Source organism: Diabrotica virgifera, chromosome 3 (assembly GCF_917563875.1).
Source record: "Diabrotica virgifera virgifera chromosome 3, PGI_DIABVI_V3a".
In the NCBI taxonomy this organism is placed as follows: Eukaryota; Metazoa; Arthropoda; class Insecta; order Coleoptera; family Chrysomelidae; genus Diabrotica; species Diabrotica virgifera.
The window spans coordinates 50,632,545-50,648,724 of record NC_065445.1 but is presented as its reverse complement, the minus strand read 5'-3'; the positions used below and the strand labels follow the sequence as shown (position 1 = coordinate 50,648,724).

General features: G+C 34.3%; 1 protein-coding gene across 1 annotated transcript in view; it reads right to left on the bottom strand.

Moving 5' to 3' along the window:
• LOC114342329 (cadherin-related tumor suppressor) overlaps nt 1-16,180 on the bottom strand; it is a 509,267-nt gene that overhangs the window by 58,538 nt on the left and 434,549 nt on the right. The window contains exons 7-8 of the mRNA XM_050647448.1: nt 14,351-14,538; nt 7,106-7,528 (exon numbers count right to left, since the gene is read on the bottom strand). Coding sequence (XP_050503405.1) covers nt 7,106-7,528; nt 14,351-14,538 — 611 coding nt within the window. The remainder of the gene's footprint in view (nt 1-7,105; nt 7,529-14,350; nt 14,539-16,180) is intronic.

Sequence of the window (16,180 nt, the reverse complement as noted above, 5' to 3'; positions counted from 1 at the left end):
ATAAATTACACACATTCTTCTTTTTATGTCAATAAATTTAATGCAAAAAAATTTTTTTTGGACACCCTGTATAAATAATTATGTTAACGTTTACACTACTAAATAGAGGATTGAATTACCTTTCAAATGAGCTATCACACGACCCCCATTCTCATAAAAATCATCTATGACGTCATCACGCCCAGATGGGTGACTTTACTAGTATGATATATATGCCAAAAAGTCGTAATTTAAAAATAAAAATTGACTTGTTTCGAGATTTTTTTCCAAAGTTGTCCATTCTCGAGAAAATGAATTAATTCCAACCTTTACGTGCTCACTGTATACATAAATCTTGGAGACCTATAAGATGTTGTGCCTCATGGATGATACAAGGATTGCAAAATGCCAAAAAATGAAAAGCCTGCTTGCTCTGCCTGTAAATTTTCATAGATAGATCAAAAAATGAAAAACTGATCGTGGACCCGGTAGATATGAAACGGCACGTAAAAAAGATATGCTTCTTCTGATCAGAAAGAAGCCAGATAATTTGTCGACAGGGAAGAATGGTCTGACCTTGAATCTGAGTTTCAGCAAGCTTTCTTAATGAAAAATCGAAATAGTTCATGTGCATGCACAAGTTCTTCCAATATATTATTTTTGTATGCTTCATACATTATCAGAAAGCATTCAACAACGTTAAACTATGTTACCTACTAAATATACTACTCCAGGTAGGAGTAAATGCCAAAGATATCAAAATATATGAGAAGTGTATTGGAATAAAACGGCGGAAATAAGATTCAACAGAGATTCCACAGATACATAGATACCTTGGTCCCACAGATACAATGTATGTAAAAGAGTATGTCAAGGCTGCATACTGTTGCCAATAATTTTTAATACATACGTGAAACAGATACAGTGCGTAAATCGTTCAACTGGACATAGGGAACATACATTGTATACAGGGTGTCCAGAAACTCTACCGACAAACGAAGACAGAAGATTCTTCAGATAATTTTAAGACAATTTAGCTTAATTCACCTAGTCCGAAAGTTAGAGCTCCTTGAAAATGGCGTCTTGTAATTAGTTTTTCTTAAATACCTCCAGAACGCTTCAATTTAGAAAAACGAAAATTAGTAAGTATATTTATCTTTCAGAGATAAATCGATTCCATCCATTACGACTTTCTAGTACCGATCACAGGCGTCCGTTTTGGGTAGGGGAACGGTTATTTTATCACATAACTTTTTTGTCTTTAACTTTAACTAATTATTTTTGACACTGGATTATTAAATAGTGAGGTATTCTAGTACTAAAAGGTACTCTTGCTTTAAGTCGGTAGGACACACGGTTTTCTAGAAAAATCAATTTGAACATTTTTCGTTTTTCTAATTTGAAAAAAAAAAAATTGAAAATATTTAAAAAAAACGGTGTATTTTATTAACTTAAAGCAAAAGTAACTTTTAGTACGAAAATACCTCATAACTTAATAATCTAGAGTCAAAAATTCTTAAAAATTAAAGACAAAAATGTTATGCGATAAAATAACCGTTGACCTACCCAAAACGGACGCATATGACCCGTACTAGAAATTCGCAATTAATGAAATCGATTCATCTCTGAAATACAAATAAACGTACCAGTTTTCGGATTTCTAAATAGTTCTTTTGATTTTTTTTTTAAATTCAAAAAAGAAAAATTTTCAAATCGATTTTTCTAGAAAACGGTGTATCCTATCGACTTAAAGCAAGAGTATCTTTTAGTTGTAGAATACCTTAGAATTTAATATTCTAGAGTCAAACATGCTTAAAAATTAAAGATAAAAAAGTTATGCGATAAAATAATTGTTGCCCTACCCAAAACGGACGCCTATGAACGGTACAAGAAATTCGCAATGCAGGTAATCGATTTATCTCTGGAAGATAAATAGGTGTACCAATTTTCGTTTTTCACAATATAATCGTTCTGGAGTTAAAATCGTGTTAAAATATCTTAAAATTATCTGAGGAATCTCCTGTCTTCGTTTGTCGGTAGAGTTTCTGGACACCCTGTATATTTAGATACATAAATACATACATTGTATAGGGCTTTTCACCGATTGTCATTTGTTTCGAGCTTCTGTCATGTGTCACATAATATTAATATGTATTTGTATCATTGATATATACGCCCTGAGCTTCGCTGGTGGCGCTCCTAGCGGATTACTAATTCAACTTTTACCGGTAATTTTTAAATTTATTATTTAATTGTTATCGCTTAACATTTACAACGCAAAAAAGTTATCAAATTGTAATCGATTTTTTTAAGATTTTGCTAATCATTTTGACGTTTTATTGATAAAATATGAATTTCTTACTTCGGATACTTTCACAATTATCGTGTAGATGGCGCTAAGATTTTTAGATTAAATTATAATTACATATTACGGAACATTAAAAAAACTTAAATTCAGTATTTAAAACGTAAGTATATTTAAGGTAAAAATATATACCACAGCTCATCATCATCATTCTCTTTGCCTTATCCCTATGCGGGGTCGGCTTCCCTAATTGCATTTCTCCACACAATTCTGTCTTGGGTCATATCAATGTTAATCCCCTTTACCAACATGTCCTGCCTTATCGCCTCCCCCCAGGTCTTCTTTGGTCTTCCTCTCCTACTCCTTCCAGGAATCTGCACTTCAGCTATTCTTCGTATTGGGTGATTAACGTCTCGACGTTGAACATGACCGAACCATCTTAACCTATGCTCTCTCATTTTGGCATCAATTGGTGCCACACCTAGACTTCCCCTAATATACTCATTTCTAATTTTATCCTTCTTTGTCACTCCACTCATCCATCTAAGCATTCTCATTTCCGCCACATGCATTCGTTGTTCCTCTTTCTTTTTCACTGCCCAACATTCAGTTCCGTACATCATAGCCGGTCTTATGGCTGTTTTATAGAATTTTCCCTTCAGCTTCATTGGAATTTTTCTGTCACACAACACACCACTCGCTTCTTTCCACTTCATCCATCCAGCCCTAATTCTACTGCATGCATCTCCATCTATTTCTCCATTACTCTGTAATACCGATCCTAGGTACTTAAAACTATTGCTTTTCACAATCATTTCACCATCCAAAGATACCATTTTATTTGTAGTAGCTCCATCTTTAAATGAACATTCCAAATACTCTGTTTTTGTCCTACTAAGTTTTAAACCTTTTTCCTCCAGAGCTTGTCTCCACTGTTCCAGTTTTTGTTCTAAGTCTCTTTCACTATTTCCTACTAACACGACATTATCAGCATACATTAAGCACCATGGAATGTTACCCTGTAGTTTCGCTGTTATCTGGTCCAAAACTAATGAGAATAAATACGGACTAAGCACAGAGCCTTGGTGCAATCCTACTTTCACATGAAATTTATCAGTCTCTCCCACACCTGTCCTAACACTAGTCGTTACTCCCTCATACATATCCCTCACAATCTTTACATATTCACCAGGGACTCCTTTCTTATTGAGTGCCCACCACAGAATCTCTCGAGGAACTCTATCATATGCTTTCTCAAGATCAATGAATACCATATGAGCGTTTGTTTCTTTACTCCTGTATTTTTCCATCAACTGCCTTATAATGAAAATTGCATCTGTTGTTGATCTACCCTGCATAAAGCCAAATTGATTCTCGGATATTTCGGTCTCTTCACGTATCCGTCTGTCAATTACTCTTTCCCATATTTTCATGGTGTGGCTAAGCAGTTTTATAGCCCTGTAGTTTGTACATTGTTGTATATCTCCCTTGTTTTTGTAAACAGGTACCAGTATACTGCTTCTCCATTCGTCTGGCATTTGTCCGACTTCCATAATTCTATTAAATAGACCTGCTAGCCACCTTGTTCCTGTCTCTCCCAATGCTCTCCATACTTCCCCAGGAATATCATCTGGTCCTACCGCTTTTCCTTTCTTTATTTTTTGAAGCGCTTGAGCCACTTCCTCGTTGGTTATTTTGGTGACCATTGCTGCTACTGTCTCCGTTGACTCTACAGGCTGTCTGTCAAATTCTTCATTTAATAAGCTGTCAAAGTACTTTCTCCATCTCTTTTTGACTTCCCTTTCGTGAACTAGTATTTTATTATTTTCATCTCGGATACATCTAATCTGATTAAAATCTTTTGCTTTCCTTGCTCTCTGTTTGGCTATTTTATATATCTTCGTTTCGCCTTCCCTGGTATCAAGTTGATCATATAGGTTTGAATACGCTTCTGCTTTGGCTTTTGCTACTGCTACTTTCGCTTCCTTTTTCGCCACCATATAGTTTTGAAGATCTGTGTCGGATCTGGTTTCTTGCCACTTTTTATATAATTTTCTCTTCTCTTTTATTTTTCCTTGTACTTCGTTTGACCACCACCAAGTCTCTTTATCCTCAAACTTTTTTCCTGACGTTTTCCCAAGTATTTCAATAGCAGTCTCTCTAATACTACTGGCCATTTTTCTCCAAATTTTATTAGGGCTTCCTTTCATGTTCCAACATATTTTTTCTACTATTCTTCTCCTGAATAGACCTTCTTTCTCATCTTTCAGCAGCCACCATTTGATTTTTTGTGGTCCTCTCCGATATTTTTGTTTAGTTTCGCTTTTTACTTCGATGTCCAGAACAAGCAGCTTATGTTGTTGGCTTACTGTCTCACTCACTATTACCTTGCAGTCCTTGCATTCACGTATGTCTTCTTTCCTTATCATGAAGTAGTCTATTTGGGATTGATGTTGTCCACTTTTGTAGGTAATAAGTTGAGTTTCTCTCTTTTTAAAGAATGTGTTAACAATCGCCATATCCAATGCTGTTGCTAATTCAAGCATGTCATCTCCAGCTTCATTTCTAGTTCCAAAGCCTAATCCCCCATGTATTGTTTCATATCCTGTCTTGGTTTGGCCCACATGTGCATTGAAATCACCTCCTATTATAACTTTCTCCTCTGCTGGAATATCACTCAGTACGTCTCCTAATTGATCATAGAAAGCTCTTCTTTCATTCTCACCCAGACCTGTTTGGGGAGCATACACACAAACAACATTCAATACCTCTTTATCAATTACAAATTTCACTGACATCATTCTATCACTCGTTCTTACAACTTCTACTACGTTACCTTTCATTTCACTATCAGCAATTATACCAACTCCATTTCTAGTGTTACTACTCCCTACATACCACAATTTGTATCCTTCACCTATTTCTTTCGCCCTTTGTCCTTTCCACCTAGTTTCTTGAATACAAGCAATTTGAACTCTTCTTCGTTTGAGCGCATCCACTAACTCCAGACTCTTACCTGTAAGACTACCAAGATTCCAAGACCCTATCCTGATTTTTCTAACCTGCAATGGTGTTCCCCCTGAGATAGTCCTCACCCGGAGATCCGAACGGAGGCTCATTTTACTTCCGGAACATTTTACCTCAGGAGATGCCATCATTTCAGTATAAGTTTTTACTGCGTTTGGAGAAGGTCTTTTCATTATTATGGCCTGAAAAGATTTTTGGATATTTGATGCCTGAATGCCTTTTCTATCAGCACCATACCCTGCCCTGCAGGGTAAATACCACAGCTTTGACCAACTAATATTTTTTATAATTAATGTTTTTAATTTTAATTTTAAATTAATCACTTTGACATTTATGTCAAATTTCCGGTAAACGTTTACAGACTTGCCACTACTGGCGCTCCCGAATTTGTAAATATCCCCTCTACGTACGCCAATAACGTATGACGTAGATATATTAATATTATGTGACACATGACAGAAGCTCGAAACAAATGACTGTGAATGAAAAGCCCTATTATATAAAGATACTAACTGTGGCAACTTCGCTATCTCAATGACATAATATAGTTGTTAGCATTACGGGGCATTAACCTCAAAATTGACAATTAATTTTGGGTGACACAAATAAACGTCAAAACATGACATTGTAGTAGAACTATTTTTGACCTAATGGGAAAACTGTGTGTTTAATTTGGAAATTAATTTTTAAATAAAAGATATTTTAAAAATTAAAGTAAAATTATTAATTCATCAGTCATAATCTTTGTTTTTAATTTATTTATGGACTGCCTTCAAAATCACTCATTCTGTTCGTTCTAACAGCTCTATTGCACCAGAAACTCGTACTCGAACAGAAGTTTCAACTAACACAAGTTAACGCAGTTGAGACAATGATCTCTATGTAAATTCCCTATGTCCAGCAGAACGATTTACGTACTGTATATGCCAAATAAACAGATATATTAGCATACCAAATTTATGCTATTTAACAGTTCCGATAACCCTTAATCAATACCACCTTGGGATGGATACAAAATTTGATAGAAATACTGTATCGATGGAGATCAATATTTACATATCTGGGTAACGAGGTAAAAATTGGACTCCGATGAAGAAGTTGAACATAGAATCAATTATGCAAGAACAGACCTAGCCTTGTAAAGTACTACATATGGCCCATTTTACTTTATGGTTAAGAGGCTTGTTATCTATTTTAAGATTAAAACGCTGTATGAAATGGAAGAATTTGAAATAAGAACTTTACGGGGACTCTTAGGAGTGCCTTGGACAGCACATGCCACAAACGAAGAAATTTCAAGAACTGACGGTTGCGAACAAGAACTACCCAACACCAAGGAAAGAAAAAATTCATACCTTGGGCATATTATTATATCCTTAGAGGAAGTAAAAACTTAATTATCAAATGCATTTTTTAATGAAAGGTTCATGGGCGCCTTGGCCGTGGAAGAAAATAGTACCTATTTCTGGTTAAGAAACTTAAGGGACTGGTGTAACATCAAAGACGTAACCGAATAAATATTTCGAACAGCCGAAAACGGCGCTCTATCAATGGTTTGAAGAGTACGCACCACCAACATGTAGCTAGCACAAGGCATAAAAAGAAACAGAAGAGTTAATCTCTCAATTTTCTTTTATCCATCCTGTATCGTATAATATAGAAATATTCTATATTCATGTCTTGCGTAGAAATATATAAAATAATTTATGTAAATCTAAATAAAAGCAAACGAGCACCAAGGGAAATTAAATTAACATGGAAATGAGATAAAAAAAATGTAAAAACTTTACTAACCTGTAGGACACTCGCGCCAATGGAAGCGTTTTCTGATATGGATGCGCTATATTGTTTAGGATCGAAAATAGGACTGTTATCGTTCTCGTCCAATACTTTGACGAATAGTTTCATATTGGTCATCTTCGGAGGATCCCCTCTATCTCTCGCTGTTACTACTAGCGTATAGTTGCTCGTCATTTCCCTGTCGATTTTTCCTCCAACGCGCAGCAATCCGTCCACAGGACCCAGGGAGAAAACCCCATTGGTTACGGGATCATTCGAGAGGGAGTACTCGATGTAGCCGTTTCTTCCCTCGTCTTTATCGACTGCCTTGATTGCCATGACGACGGTGTTGATGGGGATGTTCTCCGCGACGGACGTTTCGTTGGGGGTGATGAATTCGGGAGCCATATCGTTGACGTCCTTCAGAAGAATTGTAACCTGGAAATAAAATATATCTTTCTAACAGGTGTTCTCACTAGATTTAAGTATATTTAAACAGAACTAATTTATGATTTAACTAAAAGATTAAAAGGTTTAAGGGGACTTTTATTTCTAAAAACATTTCCTAGTATCACAGAAATACTGTCCTAAGTAATTCGAAATAGAAACGAAACTATAGCTGTATTTCTAACGTTACCTATACGGGCTAAAATTCGTCTGTGTAAAAGAAGGGGCGCGCGGCGCCTCACCTGTGCACCTGTAACTCGGTAGTTGCTTTTAAAACTTATAAATAAGGGGAGCACGTGTTACACATTAAACAATAAAAAAGTCAAAAAATAACTACCTCTTAAAACATACCAAATTTCATTTTTATAGCTCAACCGGTGTTAGGGCAATAATAAATTGGGGGTTTGAAATAAAAATTTCAATACCCCGTATATCGAAAACGAAACATTTGCGGACATACATTTATCGAGAAAACTGTCATTATTTTTTCATGTAGAATTACCCCTTAAAGTTTGTCATACTTATTTACTAACACCCTGTATCTATTTACTAAAAATTATAATCATAAATGTATGGTCGAAGTCAAACAATAAGGCTCACACGCAATTTTCCCCTTGTTGGCATATTTTAAATTTGAAAAAAACATACAGGGTGTTTAATAGGGAAACGGAAATACTTGCATGGTGAATAGAGGTCACTGAGGCGGTTCTGGATATACCACATTTATTGCCTTACTGATTTTTATAACCGATTTACAGGATGTTTTATCGATTTTGCCCATTTCTTTCTGGACCAATAACTTTAGAACTACCCTGTATATTTTTTTGATATTTGGTACACATATGTCTTATTTAAAACACAAATCACCGAACTACTAATCACAAGAAAAATCCAGGTCCGGACTAAAAAAAATTATAAATTCTTTGTGACCTTGAAACAACACCCTGTATATTGAAATTTTTAAAATCCGTTTACATATTTTGAAAAGAGCACAAAAAACTATTTTTGCAGAGCAGACAATTTAATGACATTAATTTTGAAATTATATTGAAGTTTTAAAGAACTCTTAGAGTAAAAAGCAGGTATTATTAACTTTTAATAATAAATTATTAAAGTTAATGAACAAATACTCATTTTAAAAACAATCAATACTTATTTACTACATTAGAACGGCCCATTTACTAATCACAAGAAAAATCCAGGTCCGGATTAACAAAAAAACATAAAGTAATTGTTCGCTTTAATTTTTTGCACACAAAATTTAATAACTTCAATTTTGAAATTAAATGTATTGAAATTTTTTATAACTCATTAAAAATCAGGTATTACTGGTATTAGTAACTTTTAATAATAAGTTAATGACTTACTCCGCCTCCGGTAAGTGCTGGGTGGATTGAGTAGCTCAGTAAATGCCGGTGCCGGTCCCAAGCCCGGATAAAGGAGGAGGGTTGAGGCGATGGGCTAGCAACTCTTCCCTTGTCAAAAGAAATAAATGCTACAAATTTCGACAAAACGCCTCGGAATGCGGACGGATCAAAACAAAGACGACTAATGCAACGGAAAAGGAAAATGATATTGGCTACATGGAATGTGCAAGGACTTAAAACCAAACAAGCAAAAGTATTCAAAGAATTAGCGGAAAGAAAAATAGATGTATGTGTTCTTACCGAAACCAAGAAAAAGGGAAAAGGAAATGAAGAGATAGGAGAGTATATACATATCTTCAGTGGAGTGAGCAAAGATAACAGAGCTAAGAGAGGAGTCTCTATTGCTATTCGAAAAAATCTTAAAAATAATATTAAATCGTGGACTGAAGTAAATGAACAACTGCTGATGCTGGACATGACAAAGAATGGGCACAATATCGTAATTGTCGGAGTGTATGCCCCAAATGAAGATGCAGATCCAAAAAGTAAAGACGATTTCTACGACAAGATGAATGAAATAATCTCTCAAGTTAAAGATAACTGTGAAATCTATGTACTAGGAGATTTAAACGGCAGAGTAGGTAGAGAAGAAAATAATAGAGTCGTAAGAAGATATGGGGAACAAATAACTAATGACAACGGAATGCGTCTTAGAGATTTTTGTGAAACAATGTCTCTCAAGATTATGAATGGATTTTTTCAACATAGAGACATCCACAAATTTACATGGATACAACCTACTAGGAATCTGCGCTCGATAATCGACTATGTAATTCAACGTCAAACTTCCCAGCTGAAAACCACTGACGTAAGGGTATACCGTGGATCAGAATGTGGATCCGATCATCGTTTACTTATGGCCAACGTGATAGTTAACTATCGCAAAAACAATAATACTCAGGTACAGAATATAGAAAAGGGACAAGAAGTAAGATCTCATAAATATAACCTAGAAAGCTTGAAAGAAGACTCAACGAAATTTCTATATAAATTACGACTGGCCACAAAATTACAAAATGTGGGACGAGAAAATATAACAGCGGAAGAATTATACCAGCAAATTAAAAAATACATTCATGAGGCTGCAAGTGAAGCTTTGGGGTATAAATACAAACATGAAATAAAAATACAGAATGGTGGTCGGAGAATATGCAAACGTTAGTAAACAAGAAGAAAACTGCTTATCAGAAATGGATGTCAACAAGAAAGGAGGAAGATCACAAGAGATATGCAGCATTAAATCGAGATGTAAAAAGAGAAGTAGTGAAAAGTAAAAATGAGATGTGGGACCGAAAATGCGCAGAAGTAGATAGGTATATGGGTGGAACAAGAGTTGGGCAAGCGTGGAAGGTAATAAAGTCTCTCCAGAGGGAAGGAAAGGAAAAATCTAACATAAAGTTAATAGATCTTAAACAGTGGAAACACCATTATGAGATTTTACTGACAGAAGATAGATGTAAATTCCAAGAGATCGAAATGGAAGAATTAGCCGAACATACACAAATAGTTGAGATAACAACCGGATAGTTAAGCGAAGCCCTCAAAAGATCTAAAAACGGTAAAGCAGCAGGACCTGGAGACATCCCAATTGAGTTGGTAAAGTACGGACCAAACATATTACATGAGATGTTGGTTCAACTATTTAATAAATGCTTAAAAGGACAAAATATCCCTGATGATTGGAATGTTGGATACATCAGCTCAGTATTCAAGAAAGGGGATAAACGCATATGCTCTAATTATAGAGGAATAACTGTTACCAGCTCAGTAGGGAGGTTGTACGGTCGAATAATAAAGAAAAGAATAGAATCAAAATACGAAGACATGGAAGAACAAAGTGGATTTCGTGCAGGAAGATCGTGCACTGATAATATATTCGTTCTACAGCAGGTAATAGAAAAACGGAAGGCAAGGAATCTATCTACCCACCTATTGTTTGTAGATTTGGAGAAGGCATACGATACGGTACCTTTGAAAAAACTGTTTCAAACATTGACGAAGGTAGGTCTCAGTAGAGAGTATGTGGATGCTATCGCAAATATATACAAACATGCAAGAAGTGTCGTTAAAGAAGGAAACTTTATATCTGAATCATTCCCTATATCAAAGGGGCTTAAACAAGGATGTTGTCTGTCTCCGACTTTATTTAAAATATATATTCAATCATCGCTAGAGCAGTGGAGGAAACAAGTATCCGGAATGGGAATAGACATAGGCAGTGGTAAATGTCTAACAACTTTGTTTTTTGCAGATGATCAGGTAGTCGTAGCGAATGATGAGGAAGACATGGACTACATGTTTAGAAAACTAAAGAAAGAATATGAAAAATGGGGCCTCAATATGAATATGTCAAAGACAGAGTATCTTAAAATAGGGGATGATGAAGAAGATCCAGAGTTAGAAATTAGAACCACGAAAATATGTAATGAATATAAATATCTCGGATCTATAATATCTAAAGAAGGCACTACCAAAAGAGACATCGAAAAGAGAACGCAGCAGAGCAAAAAAGCGGTAAACATTCTGAGCTCTCTACTGTGGTCTAAAGATATAAGGCAAGAAACGAAATTGACAATCTATCGTACCTTGGTAGAGCCTATTATGACTTATGGGGCAGAAGTTTGGCAGATGACAAAAAAAGATAGGAAAAGAATAGAAGTAGTAGAAATGGATTATCTAAGGAGAGCGTGTGGTATATCTAAAAAAGATCACATCAGGAATGAAGATATTAGAAGGAGGACACATACTGTATATTCCAGTGTAGATAAAATTGAAACTAGACAACTAGTGTGGTATGGTCACGTGAAACGAATGAATGAAGATAGATGGCCAAAGAAAGCTTTAAATTACATACCACACCAAAGAAGAAGAAGGGGAAGACCTTCAGTTGCCTGGGAAGAAAATGTACGGCACATCATGAAAGATACAGCCATCAAAGAAGACGAATGGATGGACAGAAAACGATGGCGGTCGAAATGCGAGAAGCGGCAGAGGCTGTAGGAACCTCGCTGATAGATAGATAGATAGATAGATAATGACTAAATACTCATTTTAAACGTAATTAAACGACCTAGTAATCATTTACTACATTGGAACGACCCATTTACTAATCACAAGAAAAATCCAGGTCCGGATTAACAAAAAAATATAAGGTAATAGTCACCTTGAAGAAACACCCTGTATATTGAAATTTTCAAAACCCGTTTAAACATGTGAAAAGGGCATAAAAACCAAGTTTAATGGCTCGCTTTAATTTTTGCGCAGACAATTTAATGAAATTACTTTTGAAATTATATCGAAATTTTTGTTAGAGCTCTCAGAGTTCTTAAAAATTTCGCCATAATTTCAAAATTAAAGTCATTAAATTGTCTACGCAAAAAATCGGAGCGAACCATGAAACGTAGTTTTTTGTGCTGTTTTTAAATGTTGAAACGGACTTAAAAATTTCAATATACAGGGTGTTTTTTCATGGTCACTATTACTTTAAATTTTTTGGGGTTTTCCGGACCTGGATTTTTGTTATGATTAGTATGTGGGTCATTCCAATGTAGTAAATCAGTATTAATTTATTTTAAAATAAGTATTTGTTCATTAAATTTAATAATTTATTATTAAAAGTTAATAATACCTGCTTTTTAATCTAAGAGTTCTTAAAAACTTACATATGATTTCAAAATAAAAGACACTAAATTGTCTGGCCGAAAAATTTAAGCGAGCCGTTAAACTTATTAAACTTAGTTTCTTGTACACTTTTCAAATATGCAAACGGATTTTAAAAATTTCAATATACAGGGTGTTGTTTCAAGGTCACAAAGAATTTATAATTTTTTTAGTCCGGATCTGGATATTTTTGTGATTAGTAGTTGTATGGGTTGTGTTGTAAATGAGACATATGTGTACCAAATATCAAAAAAACATACAGGGTGGTTCTTAAGTTATGGGTCCAGAAAGAAATGGGCAAAATTGATAGAACACCCTGTAAATCGGTTATAAAAATCGGTGAGGCAATAAATTTGGTATATCTACAACCGCCTCAGTGACCTCTATTCACCATTCAAGCATTTCCGTTTCCCAATGAAACACCCTGTATAGGGAATACTCAGATTTTCTTGACATGCCCCTATTACAGCAAGCATTTCATTGGCTAGAAGTCTAGAAGTAGTGAAGAGTATATATAACGTCATTATTATATTTGGTGAGATGGTAATGGTAACAACTGACGTCTGTCATAATATTGGAGATTAAAAATATAATGTCAAGTTATTATTTTCAAATTATATTTTCTTTATTTAGTTTATATTTTAACGACAGTTTATTTTTAAAATAACTTCACTTTCCCTTCCTTATCGTTGATTGGTCGATTAGATTCGTAATTTACAGATATTTATCTTAGTTTCAAACTCTTAAAGACAAAGAGAAACAATGTTGCCGGTAGCTGCTGTGATAAACACATATTTTTTTTATTTGGCAACAGCGCTTTCCTGTTAAACTTGACGTAACGAAAAAACTTATATATGAGGAAAAATGTGTTGAATTTGTTTGCCGTCAAGTTTGTACTGGTGGGTTATGATGTCATTAAGTCTGTGACGTATAGAGTCCTTTTCATGAGCATTTTTCAGTGCGTCACAAATGATAGAAAGAAAGGTAAGTCCGTGATAATACACATTTATGACATTTATTCTAACATGACATTTTAGTTAAATCTGACAGTTGTCACATTTTATTATTTGTAATTTGGCATAAAAATAAATCAATTGTGTTTATTGCATAGGGCTTTTCATTCATAGTCATTTGTTTCGAGCTTCTGTCATGTGTCACATAATATTAATATATCTACGTCATACGTTATTGGTATATAACAGTGATACAAACCAAAGACGTATGGCGTAGATATATTAATATTATGTGACACATGACAGAAGCTCGAAACAAATGACAATCGATGAAAAGCCCTATTTATAAAATGTTATTTTCTTTGATTTGTACAGTCTTATAAATTGTACAGATTATATTCGTAGATATATTATATAATTCGTAAATAATTTTTTTTCGATTATAGCGCCATTTACCGACAACTAGAATAACTAGAATAAATGTTATAGATGTCTGTAATCACAAATATGACTTTTTTTCTGTCAAATAAAATTTAATGCGTTAGAAAGAAATCGAAAAACTGTGACGCACTGAAAAATGCTCATGAAAAAGACTATGCCGAATTCTTTGACTTTTAGTTTAATAGTTTTATTTTTAAACTGTTTATAAACTATATTTTTTTCCAATTTGGAAAGTAAAAGTGCTATTAAACAAAAAAATCATGTTTTATCTTCGAGGTATGATACAACTTTCAGAAAAACCGGAAAATTATTATTACTGTAGAAAAACTCACCTGTACAGTAGATGACAGTCTTCTTTCCGGAGCGACAGCTTGATCAGTTGCCGTTACCACCAAATTATAAACAGCTTGTGATTCTCTATCCAACAATTTCCTCGTTACGATAGAGCCATTTTGTAAGATTTCGAATTCGTCTTCTTCATTTCCAGAAGTAATTGAATACACGATTTGACGATTTTTTCCTAAAACAAAAAAAAAAGGTTATGATATTGTTCTTTTATTTGAATTAAATTAAATTTGAATCAGCACTTTTATTTTAATAAAAAAATATTGAATATTATAAGTAATTGGTAATTTATAGTAGAAACGGAAATCGGTCAGAATGCGCCACAAAGTGGCGGTATCAATGTTTGGTATAAATGTTTATAAAATTCAAGTAGCTGCTTTAAATATAATTAGTTGTCGGTATTTTAACATCCCATTAATTATTGTTAATTAGTCATTTTTGAACCCGCAGTAAAGACTTGCACATTAGTACAGTTATAATAATTAGACGATAAATATTAAGCAAGAGAAATTAAACTTTTTTTCTACTTTTAAGGACAAAAAAGCAAGTTCATTAGCGGAACCGAATTCAAAATTATTGTGCACATCATATTTGAAACATTATTTGGTTAAAACATCTCATTTTTGTTGGTAAAAAATATATTAATTTGTCTGGACTAGATTACGGTTCTCTTGATATCCGAGAAGACTTGGTATTCACACAATGTTCCAAACTGAATTTTGTTATATTTGGTTTAAATTTTCTAGCTAGCCGATTTCCTAGCCTGCTATATTATATACTACACATTTAACCTTAATTTTGTTGTTCTGAAGCTATTTCCTTGTGGCATTTTTATGCCACAATTGTGGCTTATTTCCCATATAAATAGTTATTTTTAATTTTGTTAGCGTTGTTTGTATCAGAGGAGCGCAGAGCTCGACCATAGACCACATGCGGTTCTTACCTGATTTTTTAACGACCCGCAAGCAGCCATCATTTTAAACCATACCCTTAAACAGCGTCAAATTGAAAACGTTCTTAAAGATATTAAAAGCGAATAAAAGGTTAAAGCGTTAAAGAATCAAGTTAGCGCAGATTTCAAGCCATGGCGATTTAAACATATGGAATATATAAACACCTATCAAAATCGCGATAAAATTGAAAAAAAAATGCAATATTTACCGGATTTGTTTGGTAATTACTTTGCTAAAAATTCTCTTGAAATAGTACATCTTGAACGTACTGACTACTGTTCTCTAAAATTATCTAAAAATTGAACGCTTTGTGCCTGAGTTCTGCTGGAAATATTATAAAAGTATTTCCGAGTTGTAACGTTCAAACTGAGAATCGAATTTGAGTGAAATGAATCGAATCGTTTTCTCCAACGATCGTTCGTTATAAACTGTACGGAACATCTCCCGTAAATTAAATTTCCTGGCAAAAACTTTTAGCTCTAGCACGAAAAATAAAACACTCGATTGGCAGAATGATTAATCTACAGAACATTGATTACACCTGTAATAGCCTATGATTGTGGAACCTGGGTAATGACGAAAAACGATGAAGCCCAACTCTGGACATTCGAGAGAAAGATACTGAGAAAAGTATATGGCCCAGTGCACGAGGAAGACGGCATATAGAGAATCAGGAGAAGATTTTTGTGAAAAGTAAAAGACTCTCATTACTGGGAAATGTTCAGAGACAAGAAGATGCAAAAACAACAAAGAAAATATTACAATGGAAGCCGATAGGAAGGCGAAAAAAAGGAGGACCCAAAACGAGATGGTTGAATGACGTGAAAGACAACCTGAAAACCATGAACATAAGACAATGTATAA